The following is a 20,720-nucleotide window of genomic DNA, read 5'->3' as shown; positions in this document are numbered from 1 at the left end:
TGCCTTGCTAAACTATTTCGAAATGTAATAAATAATTTCTTAAAACCATTACTGTATTTGACAATGTCTCTTTTGGCTATGAAAATAATGTATATGTATTTAGATAAAATGTAAACGGCTGCTTGTCTTTTATGAGTGAGTCATTTCATATCAGGCATTCTGTATGGTCAGCTAATTGTTATCATTCCAAAGCAGAGCGATGAATGCTGATAATTTTCACACTTTCAATGCTTAAAAAAAAAAAACTAGCCCTTTCCTTGATTGCTAATTTGACATGTAGGCCTGGCCAACCAAAGGGTACTCAACACATCCACATTTTTATTTCTTACTAAATTATACAAGTGCCCTGTCATGTTAGGGCAAGATTATTTGTGCTTTAAAGCACCCTTAACTGAATGTACGTGTTTTGTGTATGTGGTCTGTTGGTTTGCACAGAGTAAGTTTGTAAAACAGCACGCGGTAACTTAATAACAAGAGTGCCACCATAAAGATCAACATCTTTATTTATTTTAAAGGGTATGACAGAAGAACCAAACGTTTTGTTAAAAATAAATTAACTTCATCGCACAAAGCTGGCCTACTTCAACATGTCTGTAAAACTCGCTCAACCCGCTGGTTTCAACTTCACCTCTAAGGAAGAAGAAACTTCATGATTGGACGGACAATGAGCCTCTCAACTGATCAAATGGTGTGCAATTGCAAAATATACACCTCTGAGAAAACCGTAAGAATAAGCAAGAACAAAGGCCGTGACCTCGGCGAGTTCCCTTCAAAACAAGTCTCGCAATGAATATGGTAAAAAATAATAATAGAAATGGTCAAATGTTATTAGGAAATGTTAGCAGACTTAGAATTTTAACAATATCAAAAAAGGGTAAATTAGCTTGAATGCAGTATGTTCTTTCAATTGGACAGACATAATTGCTTGAACGTCATGTCTCAGTAAAGGGGGGCGGGGCGTCCATTCCACTCAGGAGCATTTCGAGTTTCCAAATCCACAGTTTAGACCCCAATGAGTGTCGCTTCTCATTTTGCGGCACTTAAAGTGGCCAATCAGCTTAATTCAATAGTGTTTTTCATATTGGTCATACAGTGCATTCAGAGCTCTTCACTTTTTCCACATTTAGTTACGTTACAGCCTTACTCTAAATGGATTAAATTGTTTCCCCCCATCAATCTACACACAATAACCCATAATGACAAAGCAAAAACGGTTTTTGTTTTTTTAAACATTTTTGCAAATGCATAAAAAATGTAAAACTGAAATATCACATTTACATAAATATGTCGAACCTTTATTCAGTACATTTTTGAAGCACATTTGACAGTGATTACAGCCTCTAGTATTCGTGGGTATGACGCTACAAGCTTGGCACCCCTGTATTTGGGGAGTTTCTCCCATTCCTCTCTGCAGATCCTCTCAAACTCTGTCAGGTTGGATGGGGAGCGTCACTGTACATTTTTTCAAGTCTCTCCAGAGATGTTCGATCGGGTTCAAGTCCGGGCTCTGGCTGGGCCACTGCGGGACATTCAGAGACTTGTCCCAAAGCCACTCCTGCGTTGTCTTGGCTATGTGCGTAGGGTCATTGTCCTGTTGGAAGGTGAACCTTCACCCCAGTCTGAGGTCCTGAGTGCTCTGGAGCAGGTCTTCATCAAGGATCTCTCTGTACTTTGATCCGTTCATCTTTCCCTCAACCCTAACTAGTCTCTCAGTCCCTGAGAAAACATCCCCAAAGCATGATGTGCACGATTCACCACCAAATCTTGGCTTGCCTTATAATGGAATGCCACATTTCTACTATTAGCAGGTGATTAGGTGAGAAGCTAACTTCTAAGGGGTGCAACATGCACCCCTTAGTGCAAATATTTGGATTTGGAAGCTTCAAGTGCTCCTGAGTCAATTTTGGGCAAATTTCATAGTCACAAATGTAAATTTACAAACAAAAAAAAACACATTTTCTTACCTTACAAAAAGAAATTGAACTGTATTTTAAGACAATTTAATACTAACTGTTAATACTAGCTGTTAGAATAATGAGTGTATGTATGTCCCTTAAGGTCATTGTGTAATGTGAGATTGTACCCCCTATCCCAATTGTCCATCGTAAATTATTTATATATATTTGTGTTCCCACATGTACTTCCTGTATTGATTTGTTGTTAATAAAAAATAATAATTATAAAAAGTGCTCCTAAGTAGAATCGGCCCGCCTTTTACCGCGATACAACATACAGAACATTTTGTACGGTGCAATAAATGATAGGACTACGCACACAATAAACATAGTTTACCATTAAAAAACAACATAATGTCTTATAGAAATACTTTTCATTATTCTTTGTATGATAACTATAATTTTGCAAAAGTTCAATAATTTTTGACCTAATTATTAATTTACTACGTATGGAGGACGCGACTGCTATTCTGCACGATTTTAAACAGATCCGTTACCCGGAAGTACTTAGTTATTTTCTTCCTATTCACAGCGGTAAAATGTATGCGCGACAGTTGGATTTAACAAACAAAACCGTTCATATACCTCACTGAACAAAACACTGTTTGCGTTTTCTATGGCGGTTGTAACGGTTCAATTTGCGTTGTCGACTTGAAACTGGTTAGGGAATGAAGAAAATGTCATGCATGGTACGTTATTCATAATGAAGAGAATGCTAGGGGGATTTATGTTCGGCAATGCCAGTGTGTTCAGCTAACGAAGTTGAAGAAGTTTCCAATCTTCTGATTGACGGTCAGTGGTAGTAGCTAGCTTCCTCAGGTGGTTAACTCAACAACTGTTGTGGCAATGACTTCTAGAGGTAGAGGAACCCAAAAGTCAAATATAACTGGTGCAAAAATTACTTCACGCAATGTTATATCTTGTTATAAAGTCGGATACACCTGGAACCGAGGTGGAAGACTCAAGGAGTTGAGAATAAGGTGAGAAGTAGCCCCTCAAATAAACCAACTGGCCAGATGTAATTATTCAATCGACAATGACTAGAACTTGAAGGCTGTAACGTTAGTCTGTTGACTTTTGTTTAATCCCAGCACTAACACACCTCAAATCAAATCAAATTTTATATGTCACATACACATGGTTAGCAGATGTTAATGCGAGTGTAGCGAAATGCTTGTGCTTCTAGTTCCGACAATGCAGTAATAACCAACAAGTAATCTAGCTAACAATTCCAAAACTACTACCTTATAGACACAAGTGTAAGGGGATAAAGAATATGTACATAAAGATATATGAATGAGTCATGGTACAGAGCGGCATAGGCAAGATACAGTAGATGGTATTGAGTGCAGTATATACATATGAGATGAGTATGTAAACAAAGTGGCATAGTTAAAGTGGCTAGTGATACATGTATTACATAAAGATGCAGTAGATGATATAGAGTACAGTATATACATATACATATGAGATGAATAATGTAGGGTATGTAAACATATTAGGTAGCATTGTTTAAAGTGGCTAGTGATACATTTTACATAATTTCCTATCAATTCCCATTATTAAAGTGGCTGGAGTTGAGTCAGTGTGTTGGCAGCAGCCACTCAATGTTAGTGATGGCTGTTTAACAGTCTGATGGCCTTGAGATAGAAGCTGTTTTTCAGTCTCTCGGTCCCCGCTTTGATGCACCTGTACTGACTTCGCCTTCTGGATGATAGCGGGGTGAACAGGCAGTGGCTCGGGTGGTTGTTGTCCTTGATGATCTTTATGGCCTTCCTGTGACATCGGGTGGTGTAGGTGTCCTGGAGGGCAGGTAGTTTGCCCCCAATGCGTTGTGCAGACCTCACTACCCTCTGGAGAGCCTTACGGTTGTGGGCGGAGCAGTTGCCGTACCAGGCGGTGATACAGCCCGACAGGATGCTCTCGATTGTGCATCTATAGAAGTTTGTGAGTGCTTTTGGTGACAAGCCGAATTTCTTCAGCCTCCTGAGGTTGAAGAGGCGATTATACTATACTGAACAAAAATATAAATGCAAAATGTAAAGGGTTGGCCCCATGTTTCATGAGCTGAAATAAAAGTTTCCAGAAATGTTTCATACACACAAAAAGCTTATTTCTTCAAAATGTTGTGCACAAGTTTGTTTACATCCCTGTTAGTGAATATGTTTCATTTGCCAAGATAATCCATCCACCTGACAGGAAGCTGTTAAAATGGCATGATCATTACACATTTTGTGTTGGAGACAATAAAACGCCACTCTAAAATGTGCAGTTTTGTTACACAACACAATGCCACAGATGTTTTGAGAGAGCGTGCAATTGGCATGTTGACTGCAGGAACAACCGGCCTCACAATCGCAGACCATGTGTAACCACACCAGCTCAGGACCTCCACATCCGGTGTCTTCACCTGCAGGATTTTCTGAGATCAGTCACCTGGGCAGCTGATAAAACTGAGGAGTATTTCTGTCTGACTGGGCCTGGCCTCCCAGTGGATGGGCCTGGCGCCCAAGTGGGTGGGCCTATGCCCGCCCAGGCCCATCAATGGTTGCGCCCCTGCCCGTAAATGTGAAATCCATAAACTGGGCCTAATGAATTAATTTAAATTGACTGATTTTCTTATATGAACTGTAACTCACTAAAATCGTTGAAATTTTTGCACCGTAAGTTTATATTTTTGTAAAGTATATTTAGGGTATGTTTAGTGCTGGGCTGGAATAAAAGCCTGCACACACAATGCCCTTCCATGACTCGAGTTGTCCATCCCTGAGATTAAACTCTTGTCTTCTAGGCACCTTGCACGGAAGTTTCTCAAACTATGGATGCAGAAGACCTTTGGACGTGTTCATCCTTACAAAGCCAGGTGCACTTTCTCAGTCTCGTGGAGGAATAGCCAGATTACATCACTGCTTGAATTTAATGGATTACAATGTCAGATAGTGGGAAAATAACATTGGTAAAGCTCTTGATGCTATGCAGTACTTGACTTGGACTGAAATAGTTGTTGGTACTCATTTTGGGTGGATGTACTGTTTACAATTAGGTGCAGGAGCGCCTAAATACTTTTTAGCTAATATTCTATAAGAGGAAGAGGATCTTAAGCAGTAGAACATTTAAGGTGTTGGTACTCCGCTCTGGTGAGCTCCTGCCCAAGTCAAGCACTGATGCTGTGAATATATCCACTGTGTGTAGCCTGAGTTCTCTAACTGGAAGATTATTACCTTCTCCAATCTCTAGGTCTCACCATCGCAGAGTGGTGCTACAGCGGGCTCAGGGGGGCTGGAAGGATGAGTGGTGGAGAGCCAGGAGGGAGTGGAGCCTCACAGTGAGGGCAGAGTGCCATTACAGGTCAGTGTCTGTCTCTAACCGCTGCTGCTCAGTTGTGGGGTGACGTACATGCCCATCAGTACTTACGGACAAAGTCTGTTGGTTGAAATTATGTTATTACAACCTTATAATTTGGTTGTAATGACGTCATTGCAACCAGCTTTGCCTGCTAGGATGTACCGTGTGTTCGGAAAGTATTCATACCCCTTGAGTTATTCCACATTTTGTTGTGCTAGACAGAATTCAAAATGGATAAAAAATATAAAAACATCTCACACATAATACCTCATAATGACAACCTTAAAAATATGCTTTTACATTTATTCATTTTAAATTAAATACTGAACTCATTTACATAAATATTCACACCACGAGTTAATACTGTGTAGAAGCACCTTTGGCAGTGATTACAGCTTTGAGTCGTCTTGGGTATGTGTCAGCTTTGCACATCTGGATTTGGGGATTTTATCCCAGTCTTCCTTGCAGATTCTCAAGTTCTGTTAAGGTAGATGGAGTGCGGCGGTGAACAGCAATCATCATGTCTTTCCACAGATTTTCAATGCAATTCAATTCTGGGCCACTCAAGGACTTTAACATTCTGGTTGTGAAGCCATTCCAGCGTTGCTTTGGCTGCATGCTTGGGGTCATTGTCCTGTTGAAATGTACATCTTTACCCCAGTCTAAGGTCATTTGTACTCTTCAGCAGTTTCTCATCAAGGATGTGCCTGTATTTGGAATTCATTGTTTCCTCTATCTTTAGTCTCACAGTCCCTGCTACTGAAAAGTATCCCCATAGCATGATGCTGCCACCACCATGCTTAACAGTAGGAATGATGTTAGACGGGTGATGGGCTGTGCCTGGTTTTCTCCAGACATAGCACTTTGCATTCAGGCCAAATAGTTCAATTTTTGTCTCATCAGACCACATAATATTTTGCCTTAGTATCTGAGTCTTTCACGTGCCTTTTTGCAAACTACAGGTGTGCAAGCCCTTACCTTTTCCTCAGGAGTGGCTCCCGTCTGGCCACGCTCCCATAAAGCCCAGATTGGTGAAGTGCTGTAAAGGCTGTTGTCCTTCTAGCAGGTTCTCCCATCTCAGCCAAGGAACTCTGTAGTTATGTCATTGGGTTCTTAGTCACCTCCTTGTCCAAGGTTCTTCTTGCCCGGTTGCTCAGTTTGGTTTTACAGCCAGCTCTAGGCAGAGTCTAGGTAGTTCCATATTTTTTAAATTCCCTAACGATGGAAACCACTGTGCGATTGTAAACTTTCAACACTCAAAATGTTTTATACCGTCACCAGATATGCCTCATCACAATTCTTTCTCGGAGATCTATGGACAGTTCCTTGGACTTCATGGTATAGTTTCTGTTCTGACAACTGTGGTATCTTATATAGTACATGTGTGTTTCTTTCTAAATCATGTCCAAACAATTGAATTGGCCACAGGTTGACTCCTTCACCCGTATATCTCAAGGATGATCAAAGGAAATTGGATGCACTGAGCTCAATTTGGCATGTCATAGAAAAGGGGTGTGAATACTTATGTAAATGAGACATTTCTGTATTTAATTTTCAATAAATTAGCAAACATTTCTATAAACATGTTTTCACTTGGTCATTATGGGGAATTGTGTGTGTATGGGTGAGTTTTTTTTATCCATTTGAATTCAGGCTGTAACATGACACAATGTGGAAAAGGGTAGGGCTGTGGCAGTCATGAAATTTGTTCTGATTTAGAATTGCACATTATCAAAGGGGCAGGGGAAAAAATACATATAATTTGAATGCACTCGAATAGCGAATGGAAGCTGCGCGCTTTCCCACCTGTCCGTTTTGTAGGCTACTTCGGTTTAATAGCGGGAGCATGTGCTTAATATGAGCAGCTGAGAAATATAAGAACACTTATTTCACTCCATGTATCAACCACTGTTTGAGGAGCATGCTCTCGCTGCCTGACAGGTGATACTCCGCCCAAACTCTGTTTGCCATGGGCTCTTCAACCTTGTTCCTGCAGCTACTCAGTGCTTAATTTGGGAAACCAAGTGAAATCTGTTTGGGAACATCATTAGTAACATGTTTTTGCAACAAAACATATTTCACTAAACTGTTGACATCCTGTCTGTACGCTCGAGAAAGGAATAAAGGAGAGAGGATTCTATATTCTGTATAGCTAAAGGTAATGTGTCACCCAATGAATTATGAAAATATATTAAAATCCCTATTACTAGGCTATTCAAAATACAAATTCACTAATTGTAGGCTAACTGTAAGTCGCCCTGCACAATCAATGACCCAACAGCATCGCCTAGGGCTATACGTTCTCTCCCAGACTCATGGATAGAAATGTTGGAGCGTAGCACAAGGTAACCAGTCCATCCAGTATGCATAATAATATAGTCCACACTCAAAGGCTAGACCAATTATGTACCAAAGACATCTTAAATTAGTTGTGTATGTGGTATGTGGTAATATGTGGTAGGCTATGTATTGTATAATGAAACAATCATAATTTTTATTCTGTTTTTTTTCGGGCACATAAGCCTATGCATATGCAAAAGCTCTGATATGCCTATGGGTGTTTTGAATGAATCATTACCTTAGAAAGCACTGTCCATTTCTTTTTGTTAGGCTTTGAAACAACATCCAAAACAACCATGTTTTACACTGTTTCAACCTGTTGTTGAATTTCTTTCTTCAAATTGATCATCACAGTGAGGTGAATTTTAAAAGTATGATAGGTCTACTGTTTTGATGAGAAGTGTTTGATGTGATTTTTGTTAGAGGGACTAGAGCCCTGAGTACCAGGCCAATAGGACCTGATGGTCGTTAGCAAGTTGGGTAGTACCAAAGTAAGTCCAGAGTACATAAAAAGAGCTTACCTTGACTCAATAGTCACATGGAATTTTACTGAGGTCATGACTGCCTGTGTGGGACTGCAACCTCCCTATTCAAGGGGTATGACTACTTTCCGAAGGCGCTGTATGGCAGCCAACAATAGTTTGGCCAATGTGGAAAATGATGATGCTGTCTTTCCTGTGTTGTAGGTATTATCTGTATAACCAGGTGTTCCATGGCTGGCAGAGGTTTGTGTCTTTACAGAAGGAGGAGAGGAGGATATTCCAAAAAGCAACATGTTTTGGTATGGACTGGCTTGTGTGGTTTTGGTATTAATCTAGGTGAATGTCTCCCTCTGGAAAATGATGGACCCCAGCAGTAGTGGCTGGCAGGGCATGTTAGGAGTCACAGCAGTAATTAGAGTTTATCCTGTATGCCAGCTGAGAGGTGGTGTCAGCGTGTGGCCTGGGACAGCTGGGAAGTGTACATCGAGATGAGGAGGATGAAACACAGGATGCAAGAATCTGCTCTTCAGTTCCGGAAACTGACAGCTCTACGGTGAGGCATTATGACTGATAAATGCTATTTTGTTTATTTATTTTGGATTACTTTGAATCAGGAACAATACACTGACTAAGTCACTCGGAGGTTAGTGAACTTCCGGCATACACAGTCATTGCGTGACTGATTTATATATGATTGACCATTTGATTAAATGTAACGGGAGGGGGCAACCTGTGTTAATGCTTATGTGTATTTCCCCCAATACAGTTGGATGTGGACTGTGTGGCAGACTGGGCTGCAGAGGAGATATGATGCCTGTGTTATGGAGGACCAAGCACTGCAGCACTGGGCTCTGACGCTACAGGGCAGAGTGAGTAGAGCACATCTTGTACATCCCACACATATCCGTACCATTCCCTAGGTGTTGGTGAATTAAAATGTTACATTTTATTGGACTAACATTTAAGCCGGGGGTGGGGGGGAATTGTTTTAAGATGGTCATACCATAGATCATTTAGCTATTTCATTTGGAATTTTAGGACCCCTTTAGGTATCAAAAGAACATGTTAGATTATTTGATAAAATATCAAATTTGGCCTTTATAACTATAGCACATAGAAACGCATTGAATAACACATTCATAAATGGCAAAGACAGTCAAAAATTAAATAATAAGAAACAAGGTTTTGAAGTGTCCATCCTATATCTAGGCGATATAAGAAAGCTAAGGCAATATTTGTTTTTTTGACACATATTTAACCCTTTATTTTTGTTGGCACAAAACTCAAATCTCCATACTTCCATTCATTTGTATGGGTTACCTTCAGACAAGTCACGTGGAGGTCGTAGAGCAAAATGGAGAATGCCATCGTTAGTCTCTGCTTTCCATAGAGTGGTCCAATTAGTTTCTTGGCCAAACTATTTTCGTGAGAAGACCGATTTTCAGGATGCCTCATGGTCTGACAAACACCGCTGTAGCTCGGCCACCTTCCAACACAGATGCGGAAGGCCGACAAAGGCCTTGAGGATTGAGATGCAGCCCATGCAAAAAAACGTACATCTCTAGTTTAAACTGACGGATTTTGATGGGGATTTTTTAAATTAAATTACTTAGATTGACGCATGGGTGCGTCAACAGACTTAAGGATTTGAACATGTATGTTTGTTGTGTCTTAGGCATGGCTTCAGTGGAGAGAAGTGTACATGCTCGCCTATAGTTGGAGAGAGAGGGAGTCCAAGGCTTCACTGCACTACATACATGGGATGCAAAGAAAGGCGCTCTGTGGCTGGATCAGCTATGTTCACCTCCGCCAAACTAAGAGGAAACCACAAGGTCCCATCTTCTGTTAATCTGTTTATCATATGTACTGTTGGTCTTCTGTCACAATCATTGGACATTTTGGTCTAGGATTAAACTCACATTTTTTTCAGAAACATACTGTATATTGACAAATTTTGATAATTTTAGATGGTCTCAAAAACAAACACCAAACTCTCAAATCCTCTAGAACTTCAAGTGAAAAACACTACTTCTGTTGTCATTATCCTTCTTATATAATTGTTTACCTCCTGTGTTTCAGATGTTGCGGTGCGAGCCTGGCAACTCCAGTTGGTCAGGAGGTATTGGTTTGTGTGGAAAAGTGGACTACAGAGCAGACAGAGAGAGGTGGACAGAGGGCAGGCTTCTTATAGACTGGCACAACGCAGCACACAGCGCAGGGCACTGGAGCACTGGAGACACTGTATCCTACTACACACACACTCATTGTAAAACACCAGGGCCTGGTGTGGAGTCACACACTACTGCAAGAACAGCATAAGGCAATTCTCGACTTTTCTCATCTACTGCAACATCATACTTCTCTGAATTTATTTGAACATTTCCTGAGCTCCTGTGCAGACAGGAGGATGTGCATGCAGGAGTCTGAAAGAGACCAGGCTGCAAGTCAACACCAACACCGCCATCTACTGGTAAGATGGAGGAGCACTGATCTGATGAATGTTTATGGACATCCATAGAGACTGGTTACTGTACCATAAAGCAGTGTTTCCCAACCCTGGTCCTCCAGTACTCCCAACAGTACACAGTTTCATTGTAGCCCTGAACAAACACACCTCATTCAACTCATTGAGGGCTTGATGATTAGTTGACAAGTTGAATCAGATGTGCATGTCCAGGACTACAATAAAAATATGTACTGTTGGGGGTACTTGAGAACTGGAGTTGGGAACCACTGCCATAGAGTATTCCTTAATTCTCTCACTTCAACTTGTTCTGTCTACTACAGGACACTGGATTGAGAAGTCTGACCCTCAATGTCACTCGGAGCAAAACTTATCGTCTCAACAAGAACATCGCTGTCCAGCATCATCATCACACTGTAACTGTTATTATACTGTAGCTAATATCCATGAAGCCACCCAGCATTAGTATCATTACAATTGTTCTAACAGTACAGAGTAAGTATGACACCCAATTCATGTTTTTCTGTAGGTAACATGCAGATATTGGAGACTCTGGCAGCAACGTCTTGAGGAAGCTGAAGATCAGGGACTTCAGATGCAGATGCAGATGGCACTGACCCACCACAAGTACACACACATACACATACACACACACACACACACACACACACACACACATACACACAGACATGCATACACACACACACATACACACATTTATGAATTGATGATACACTTTCTCATATTAGTAATGCTGTTTCTATGATACATGTTTTTCTGATCTCATTAATGCCATCTTTTGACAGCACTTCACTGCAGAGCAATTGCTTGTGCCACTGGAGAGAGCAGCTTGTTGAACACAGACACATGCAGGTACACCCACCCGTACACATGTGCACACACACACACTCTTACATTCCACTCATTGGCATTGTGTGGACTGTGTGTGGTTTTAGGGGCTGGAGCGTCGTGCTGAGGCCTGGTTTGCTGACCACATCTTTCCACAGTGTCTTGACTCATGGGTTGAGTTTACCTGTCAGAGGAGACAGCATAGGGAGAGGACAGAGATTGCACAACTCCATAATAAGTGAGTTCCATCCTGTTTCTGACCTAGTGGTGATTTAGGATAAGGTGTCACTTGTCTGATCCTAGATCAGCACTACTACTATAAGATGCTTTGTGGACGATTTAGACTTAGGAAATGTATGCCTTTTTACGCATTTTGGTATTCATACTTATGCACATGTGTAACAAGGTTTGTGGGTGTTGCTCTTTTGCACGCATTGAATACATTTAAATCAACCCTAAACTCACACTGGGTGGCATACCAATTTGATTAGGGAGTGTTTCTTCAATTGGTTTTTCTGTTCATTTCTCTAAAGCAATCCCTTTTTATACTGGTAACTTTCATTTGAATGGCACAACATTAGGATGCGTTCAGATTGGAGATCAATGAAAGATAGTTATAAGAACATGTGCATATTTATCTCAGTTTTAGAACACAATATGTATGATTAAGGAGGTTTTTATGGACCCTGGGCTACTTAATGGAAAAATAGGGTTTGGAAAGCCTTCAGGCACGAAAGAAAAAAATGCCACATTCAGTTCTTCAACCCACGGTAATGTTGGAAGATGAATGTACATATAATTATAATAGGGAGAACAGTGTACAGTAGTAGTATACCCTGGCCTATTGCCCGCGCTGACCATGGAACTGTGTGATGACACGGCCAAGCATTGCACCATGCGTCAGGTTCAAAATGTTATGGCTTGGTCTGTGCTCCATAATGATTTAATTAGCCAACATTTTTTCAACTTTAAATATGATCAACTATTATTAGTGTTCGTCAGCAACAACCACACGGATGTGGCAGTGTTTACAGAGGAAGCAAATAAGGTAAATGAAACAATGTAATGAAATGTAATGATACGAACTGTACCAACTGAAGGGAACTAACAGTAAATCGGCAGTTGAATATGTGTGGCCAACTGACGGTCGATACTGATAGTGGCTAATATTTAACATGATAGAACAGTAGGAAATAGAAAGTTGGGGCATATAATTAAAACATTAGAGAGTGCGACTGTCATTGTGCAATGCTTAGGCCATACTATTGAAATTGTGCATAAAGTCACAGCATTTTATACTTCACTGTGGGAAAGGGGTGGAAATGCCTGTCATGTTATTATACTTTTCAGTTTGCTTCCATGACTGGTTTCACATTAGTCTCCAGCTATCAGAAGGAAAAATCCTCAAACAATTGCTATTTGTATGTACAATCCCCTTCCCAAACATATTACTAATTTACCTAGCTCTTATCAATAGTGATGGGGGAAAACATATAAACAGTTATATATCTTGATATATATTCATTTTTTTGTTGGTGGTTGCTGTAGCTAGCGCTAATCAGCTGTACCAGCTCTAAAACTTCGGTATTTTCCATCCTATAGCTTGCTCTCCATCTTCTTTTTAAATATTGAGCCAACATGTTTTCAGCACCTTTATTCCCATGACTGATGATAACTCATTTTTTTATGCTCTCTCTTGTGCCTCTGCAGAAACATACAGAGCAATATGTTTGGAGCATCAACTCACAATAAAATTGCAGTATCAAATCACAATACATATAGAATTGTGAAAATAGGCATACATATTCTATGGGCACCTACGTATCAATAGCTCTTATTAATTCATAAATTACAGTGCATGGAGAATTCTGTTATTTCTATCTGACAAAGGAATGTAGGCCTAGATGTTTTTCCACTTGGAACCGACAGGTTCGCTCGACCTAGGGCTGTTGCGGTGACCATATTACCACCACACAGGCAGTGAGTCATGGCCGCAGTAAAATTCATGTGACCACTGTGTCACGGTAATCTCCTTTAATGCACTCTGGACATGCTTTGGTAGTACCCAACTTGCTAACTACCACGAGGTCCTAATGGCCTGGTACTCAGGGCTCTATTGTCCCGTCATCAGGTCCTAATGGCCTGGTACTCAGGGCTCTATTGTCCCGTCATCAGGTCCTAATGGCCTGGTACTCAGGGCTCTATTGTCCCTCCATCAGGTCCTAATGGCCTGGTACTCAGGGCTCTATTGTCCCTCCATCAGGTCCTAATGGCCTGCTACTCAGGGTTCTATTATCGCTCCATCAGGTCCTAATGACCTGATACTCAGGGCTCTATTGTCCCTCCATCAGGTCCTAATGGACTGGTACTCATGGCTCTATTGTCCCTCTAACCACTCTGACATCAATGCCTTTGGAAATCACATCAAACACATCAGAACAGTAGGCCTATAGTACTTTTAAAACTCACCTCACTATGATGATCAAATTGAAGAAAGAAGTTCAACAGCAGGTTGAAACAGTGTAAAACATGGTTGTGGGGGATATTGTTTCAAAGCCTAACAAAAAGAAATGGACAGCGCTTTCTAAGGTTAGAATACTTGTAGAGAGAATTAAGTGTAACTCAGGTCTGAATTCCTCCAATGTGACTAAGGTCCCTGGGCTACATTTAAGCAATAAGGCCCGAGGGGGTGTGGTATATGGCCAATATACCACGGGTAAGGGCTGTCCTAATGCACGATGCAAAGCGGAGTGCCTGGAGTACCACAACCCCAAGGTGCCTTATTGCTATTATAAACTGGTTACCAATGTAATTAGAGCAGTAAAAATAAATGTTTTGTCATACCCATGGTATACGGTCTGTCAGCCAATCAGCGTTCAGGGCTCGAACCACCCAGTTTATAATTATGAACAACATATAGTTAGCCTTGTGAGGATGACGTTTGTGTTAGTGTGTGACCCACTCTAACCCTCTGTAGGCAGCATCAGTACACTTGGGCCTTCTATACCTGGTGGGGACGTTCAGAGGAGCGGAAGGAGCAGAGACTGGCTGAGAGGATGGTAAAATACACAGTCACAATACACGCACACAAAAATACCACTCAAAGATATACATACAACACACCGTCATGGTACAGACAAATAACCGAAGAGGGCCCACCTGTCTTGCCCTTTAGGCCTTGCTGCATGAGGACAGGTCGTGTTTGATGAGAGCCTGGGACCACTGGCAGCGGAGGGCGAGGCAACAACAGGAGGAGAGGGAGAAGCAGAGAGCTTCTGACACACTGTACCGCCGTACTCTAGTCCACAACACACTCAGCCAGTGGAAGGACAATGTCACTGTGATCCGGGACAGGTACTATACCACTGGTAGTTCACTGAAATATCAGTGAGGATCACGATGATATCTTACAACTTTTATTGTATTTTACTTTAATGACCTGATGCTGACTGTTTGGGACCAACCTGTTCAGAAAGAAGTAGACAAGTGTGAGGTTATTCTTCTTTTTTCTTTTTTTTGTGGGCCCATCCCCCTCTCCGGAGGACAAAGGTATCTTTTTTTTTTTTTACAGCTATTTTTTTTTACATATACATTATTCATATATTTTACATGCATGGTACTTTTATACACAGAATTACATGACAGAAATATCGTTTGATATACACAATTAAAGGTACTCCGACATATACGGTATACATGATATAGGATGTTTTCAGTCCTAACTATTACAGATTCTTAACAGGAGATTATTCTTAACTGGATTTGATTGACAAATGAATACCCTTTGAGATTTTGCCTTAATCCTTCATGTATATGTGTGTTTGGTTTGTATATTTGTGTTTTTTCGTATGCATCTCATAAGGCGAAAACGAGAGGCACAGGCAGGTCGACATGATGATGTGCGTTGTGTGAGACGCGCCCTGAGTGGCTGGAGTGAGGTACAGTATTTTGCCATACATAATCTACCATTTGCCATGCTGTAATGTTTGGTTTGTCCAGAGTAATTATCCCACATTGTGTCTGTCTGTCTCTGTCTGTCTGATGTGTCAGTATGTCCAGCACAGAACAGAGAAGAACAGCAGGCTGGATCAGATGGACAATTACTATGAACACAGACTTCTCAAACACACTTTACAGACCTGGAAGGTACAACAGACCTCACATTAACTGTAATAAATGACACAAGTCTACACTTATATTGGTGTGCTTTGTAAACTGGCACAGCAACATTTAATTTGGTCATCATGCATCTTCTGACCTGCTTGGTGCACACGGAATGGGCTCCGCTTTGTTGGTTTGTGTGTGTCCTGTGGTACGTGCTGTAATCTCTTTGCCTATCACCTGTAGGAGCATCACCTCCGAAGACAGCAGGTCTATGAGCATGTAGAGGAGGGCTACAGTCAACATCAGAAACACTTCCTCAGGTATCTACCTAAATAGAGTCACAGTCTCTATCTATACCTCTTTATCCACGATCTCTTACTTGTAATTTTGATTTTGCAATATTTCTAACTGACACTTGTATTATGTGTTCCTAGGAGGATTCTGCATGTGTGGAAGGAGAATGTAGCCCTGTTGGCAGCAGCCAGCAGCAGAGAGAAGAGAGCAGAGAACCACTACCAGCACTGCGTTCAGGTTAAGGTATTGGAGCTGCTGTAAGACCTATCTACTGCTTCATATGTTATCAAGACTGATTCCGTGGCTATAACTACTGCTCACCCACAAATGTGCCTAATTTATTTTCCTACAGATGCTGTTGGGATGGAGGAAAGCCACATCTTGTGCAGTGTCAAACCGTCACCAGCAGAGAGAGGCAGTGAGCAAGGCTCAGACTCACATGGATAAAGGTAGAGAAATACTTTGCTATGGCTCCAATTCTTAGTGAAGCAGATGGAGACAAATTGTTCCTTATTTAATGCTATTTTCTGTTAGATCACTCTCCCGGCACATTGAATAAAGCCTCTGTTGACATGTGAAGTCTATTGCCATAATTTTTTATGTCTCAGTGCGGCAGGAGGCGACTTTCAGGAGATGGAGGGAGCGAAGCAGAGAGGTTGTGGAGGACAGTATAGGCATGGAGAAAGCCATAAGGCTCCACCACCACTTTCTTCTCTGCAGAACATTCAGATCATGGACTATGTACCAGCAGTATCAGCAGAGCTACAAGGTAGATGGATACTGCATTTGGTCCTGTGTTTGAGTCTGCAGTGTGCTATTTGATACATTCTGATCCTAGGTAGGTTTGTGTTAGTATTGTGTTGTTTATGTGGTCCTTCTCTAGGTGATGAAAGGGAGAGGCCACTTGCTGCTGAGACAGAAGACATGCCAGCTCTTCTTTGCACACTGGAAAATTGTGGTGAACTTATTGCTGTTTTAACATGAATTCCTGTTTTAACATGCTTATTTCAAATATTAAAGGCCTCCTTGACAAGATTTGCATGAACTTTTGTTCAAGTCACTTTTAAATACATTGATGGAATTGAAAAAAAGTATTTTCTGATGTTTACTGTCTTAAAGAAAGGCCAGATTATTATATTATATAAACATTCAGTGGTAGGTCTGTAAGCCTCTGATTGTCTTGGTGAACTCCTGGCTGTTATCTAAGTGTGCTGTTCTCCTCTGGTCCTGGCCTGCACAGCTGCAGCACAGAAGGACAGAGGCTGAGCAGACAGAACTGGCCCTCTGGCATTGGTCCCTCAGTCTGCAGGCCAAGGTAATACCTGGACACACATACTTCACTGGCAGCTGGCCTTCAGCCCAACTTAAAACACAGGAGATATTATCCCTCTCTCTCTCTGTTTGTCTGTAGTGGAGGAATTCTGTCTCCTGCATGACTACTGTTGACCCTGTGGATGTATAGCCTGGGTCCCAATCTTTTTGTGCTGTCTTGCCAATGACCATTGGAGTTAGCAAGACCGCACAATCAGATCTGTGAACAGGCTGGCGCGTGTAAAGTCCTCATTGATATCCAGGCCACAGCTAGAATAAAGGAAATTGAAGTGAAAACATACAGTAGACTCTATAGACATAATGAATGAGACACCCCCCCGGTGAATAGTGGAAACATATAGAAGAGTGAAGACTCATCAGACATACTGAATGAGACATCTGATCCCTTGGTGTGTTCTGATCTAGGTGCTGGAGGCCTGGAGGCTGTGGGTCACAGAGCAGGACAGAAAGCAGGAAAGGCTGGCCCAGGCTGCCCAGTTCTATAGAGATCAGCTGCTGAGGGAAGGAGTGGCCCACGTCCTCACACACGCGGCTCACATGGGCAGCTTCAGCACCAACATAGCACTGCACAGCCAGGAGCAGGTGTGTGTGAGCACTTGCTGTGTTTGATTATCTGATAGTATGTCTGCCTGCCTGCCTGAATGTCTTTGTGTCTCTGTGTGGCACTGGATCAAGCCCGTCTTGTCTGTGATCTACAGAGCTTGCGGCGTCTCCAGAGGGTGGTGCTGCGTTGTGCCATGCAGTGGAAACAGCGGGCCCTGAGTGGACCACACAGGGTGAGACCGCCTAGAGCGATAGCAGTGCCCCCCAAGAGTGTGACCTTCTGTTTACCCAGCCCTGACCCAGAGTGCCGCACCCACAGCCGTACACAGACCCAGAGTGGCATAGTGGAGCAGAGAGCAGGAGACGGCATCCTCAACCACCTGTAAGTGGGCACAGTTACTATGCAAACATCAGGCCCTAAACATTATGGGAGGGTTTTCCAGATACCAATTAAGAGTCCTGGACTAAAAAGAATGCTCAATGGAGAATCCCCATACGAATCACTTTTTTTGTCCAGAACAAGGCTTAATGTGTGCCTGGGAAACTATGTCTCTAATTCTTATGCTCAGTCTTACAGCAGCTCTATAACTGTGTGCAGGGTGGCGGTGCGTGCTTCTAGACTGCAGCCACGGCGGCCTAGAGATCTGCTTGACTCCCCGGTCAAAGAGCTGCTCCCACCTACAGCTCCTCTACGTAAAAAACCCAGTCCTCTTCCACATCAAACCAAGGTCCCAGTGACAGCAAACCTTTACCCTACTACAGCCTCCCTCCCCATCTCTCCCATACGCACACACCCAGCTCCCCATCTCAGTTTCCCAATGGCCCCACATCATGGATCACTAGGCCAGGACTTACTCCTGCCCCCTTCCTCATTCATGGCCACCCACACTCAAACTAAGGTAAGTTACTGTATTCCAAAAACACATGTAAAGTCATTTTACTGTGTGTTTTCAATGAGATTTCTTTATAGAATATCTGTTTTTTAGGTGAGGCAGCCTAGTGGCTCATGGGAAAGTGACTCCTCACTACTGCCCCCCAATGAGTTCTCCACCCTCCATCAACAGCCAGAGTCTGATGGAGAAGATGTGTTAACTGAGGAGGAGAATGTGGATCCCACTTTAGCCTGGACCAGAGAGCTGCTCAACATCCGTCTGGACATGCAGCGCTTCCAACAGGACCGCAAGCTACTTCAGTAAGGACTCCCAGCTCTGTGATTAACATTTCTGATAGATCTCATTTATACATTCTGATGTGTGTGTGTGTATGTGTAGGACGTGGCGAAGACTTGAAGAAGTGTTGAGAAGCTGGCTGCAGACGAGTGGAAGTGAGGGAGAAACTGAGGAGAGTAACACTATCTGCAAAGAGTTGGAGCAGGTAAGACTTGAAGGGAAGACGCTGCGGTCATTGGTACAGTATATGCAAGGGCCACAAGGTTTCCACTAGTTACCACAGCCACAATGTCAAAATTGGTTATATTGTAAAAATTCATTTAAAAAAATTGTCTTTTTGGTCTTAAGTTAAGGTTAGTCATATGGTTAGCAGTGGTATTAAGGTTAGGTTTAAAATCACATTTTAAGAAGATACATTTAAGAAATAGGCTGTGGTAACTAGTGATGACCAGGCCACAATGGCAGAGCAAATAAGGATTTATAAACAAAAATAATTGTCGTTTTACTGGCTGTTCACCAGTCCTTGAAGAAAACAAGAAGCAATATTTTATTAACATGTTTCCTATCCACTTTTTGATGAATAACTAAATGGATGGCTTTGATTTAGCACGCATTCTTTTGTAGTTATTTTGTAGTCATTCCAGATTAATTTCATGCTCTTTGTGTTGTCATTTACAGCTGGAGGAGCGTATTGGCAGACTGTCAGCTGAGCTGGCAGAGCAGAAGCCTGTGATGATCCTCCACGCTGCCAGGATCCACAGGATAGAGAGTGTTCTCCTCCAAAGCAGCACGGCCACAGGACAGGGTCTGGAACAGGCCATTCTCAGTAGGCCTCCAGAGCTACTGCTCATCACTCCACACTAGGTGACAGGACCAGGGCCGTCCCAGTGCCATGGGTCAGGAGGAGGAGAACCATAGACCTATATAAAGGAGCACAAGGACTTCTGATGAGACTATACCTGTCCATATTTTTGACATGTCATTCTCTACTGGTTGTTTTTATAGTATAAAACCATAAGACCAGAATTATTATAAATAGATTTAAGATTTATGGAAATTCTTCAATTGTAGCTTTTGAATTTATTATCCTAATCTTGGTGAAAATCAGTTTGACTAAAACAGAAAGAATGGCATGGCAAGACAGCTGTGTAAGATTTATGTTTGACTTGACTATGTTGTAATTGCCTTTATTTGACTGTATACTGTAAATTACATCATATGTTAGTGTGTTTTTACATTATTTAATAAAATACTGCATTCAGCAAGTATTCACACCCCTTGACTTTTTCCACATTTTGTTGTGTTACAAAGTGGGATTTTTGCAGCGATTACAGCTGTGAGTCTTTCTGGGTACGTCTCTAACATCTTCCCATGATTTTAACATTTTCTTTCACCTTTATTTAACCAGGTAAGCTAGTTGAGAACAAGTTCTCATTTACAACTGCAACCTGGCCAAGATAAAGCAAAGCAGTGCGACACAAACAACAACAGAGTTAGACGTGAAATGAACAAGTGTACAGTCAATAACACAATAGAAACAAAAGAAAGTCTATACACAGTGTGTGCAAATGGCGTGAGGAGGTAAGGCAATAAATAGGCCATAGTAGCGAAGTAATTACAATTTAGCAAATTAACACTGGAGTGATAGATGAGCAGATGATGTGCAAGTAGAAATACTGGTGTGCAAAAGAGCAGAAAAATAAATAAAAACAGTATGAGATGAGGTAGGTAGATTGGGTGGTCTTTTTACAGATGGGCTATGTACAGCTGCAGCGATTGGTTAGCTGCTCAGATAGCTAATGTTTAAAGTTAGTGAGGCAAATATAAATCTCCAGCTTCAGCG

The 20,720-nt window shown here is 41.8% G+C and overlaps 1 protein-coding gene across 4 annotated transcripts; it reads left to right on the top strand.

Moving 5' to 3' along the window:
• The first annotated feature begins 2,469 nt into the window (after positions 1 to 2,469).
• Positions 2,470 to 20,151, top strand: sfi1 (SFI1 centrin binding protein). 4 transcript variants are annotated; one of them, XM_024427677.2, is made up of 29 exons: positions 2,470 to 2,935; positions 4,747 to 4,818; positions 5,193 to 5,303; positions 8,327 to 8,421; positions 8,558 to 8,675; positions 8,889 to 8,991; positions 9,798 to 9,954; positions 10,202 to 10,363; positions 10,522 to 10,592; positions 10,910 to 11,002; positions 11,116 to 11,213; positions 11,393 to 11,459; positions 11,543 to 11,673; positions 14,413 to 14,494; positions 14,611 to 14,789; positions 15,298 to 15,373; positions 15,486 to 15,581; positions 15,783 to 15,859; positions 15,974 to 16,076; positions 16,186 to 16,282; positions 16,442 to 16,602; positions 16,717 to 16,791; positions 17,074 to 17,148; positions 17,571 to 17,747; positions 17,864 to 18,090; positions 18,307 to 18,607; positions 18,773 to 18,900; positions 18,980 to 19,082; positions 19,556 to 20,151. In XM_024427677.2, exons 1-29 carry the CDS (start codon positions 2,802 to 2,804, stop codon positions 19,739 to 19,741), a joined length of 3,555 nt encoding a protein of 1,184 aa, XP_024283445.1. In that variant the 5' UTR covers positions 2,470 to 2,801; the 3' UTR covers positions 19,742 to 20,151. The 4 variants fall into 4 exon arrangements, with proteins under 4 accessions (XP_024283445.1, XP_024283447.1, XP_024283446.1 ...); XM_024427679.2 differs by having other exon boundaries at positions 2,471 to 2,644; positions 18,695 to 18,900; XM_024427678.2 differs by having other exon boundaries at positions 2,471 to 2,747; positions 18,695 to 18,900.
• The last annotated feature ends 569 nt before the right edge of the window (positions 20,152 to 20,720 follow it).

This window comes from Oncorhynchus tshawytscha, linkage group LG07, assembly GCF_018296145.1.
Source record: "Oncorhynchus tshawytscha isolate Ot180627B linkage group LG07, Otsh_v2.0, whole genome shotgun sequence".
Classification (NCBI taxonomy): domain Eukaryota; kingdom Metazoa; phylum Chordata; class Actinopteri; order Salmoniformes; family Salmonidae; genus Oncorhynchus; species Oncorhynchus tshawytscha.
The sequence above is the reverse complement of the archived record's forward strand: the minus strand, read 5'-3'. Positions and strand labels throughout refer to the sequence as shown.

Bases quoted from the DNA above. Each gene is read 5' to 3' on its own strand.
- sfi1 (XM_024427676.2), top strand. From the start codon at position 2,802: ATGACTTCTAGAGGTAGAGGAACCCAAAAGTCAAATATAACTGGTGCA. The intron at 18,608-18,694 runs GTAAGTTACTGT...TCTGTTTTTTAG, and splicing joins CCACCCACACTCAAACTAAG to GTGAGGCAGCCTAGTGGCTC. The intron at 18,901-18,979 runs GTAAGGACTCCC...GTGTATGTGTAG, and splicing joins CAGGACCGCAAGCTACTTCA to GACGTGGCGAAGACTTGAAG.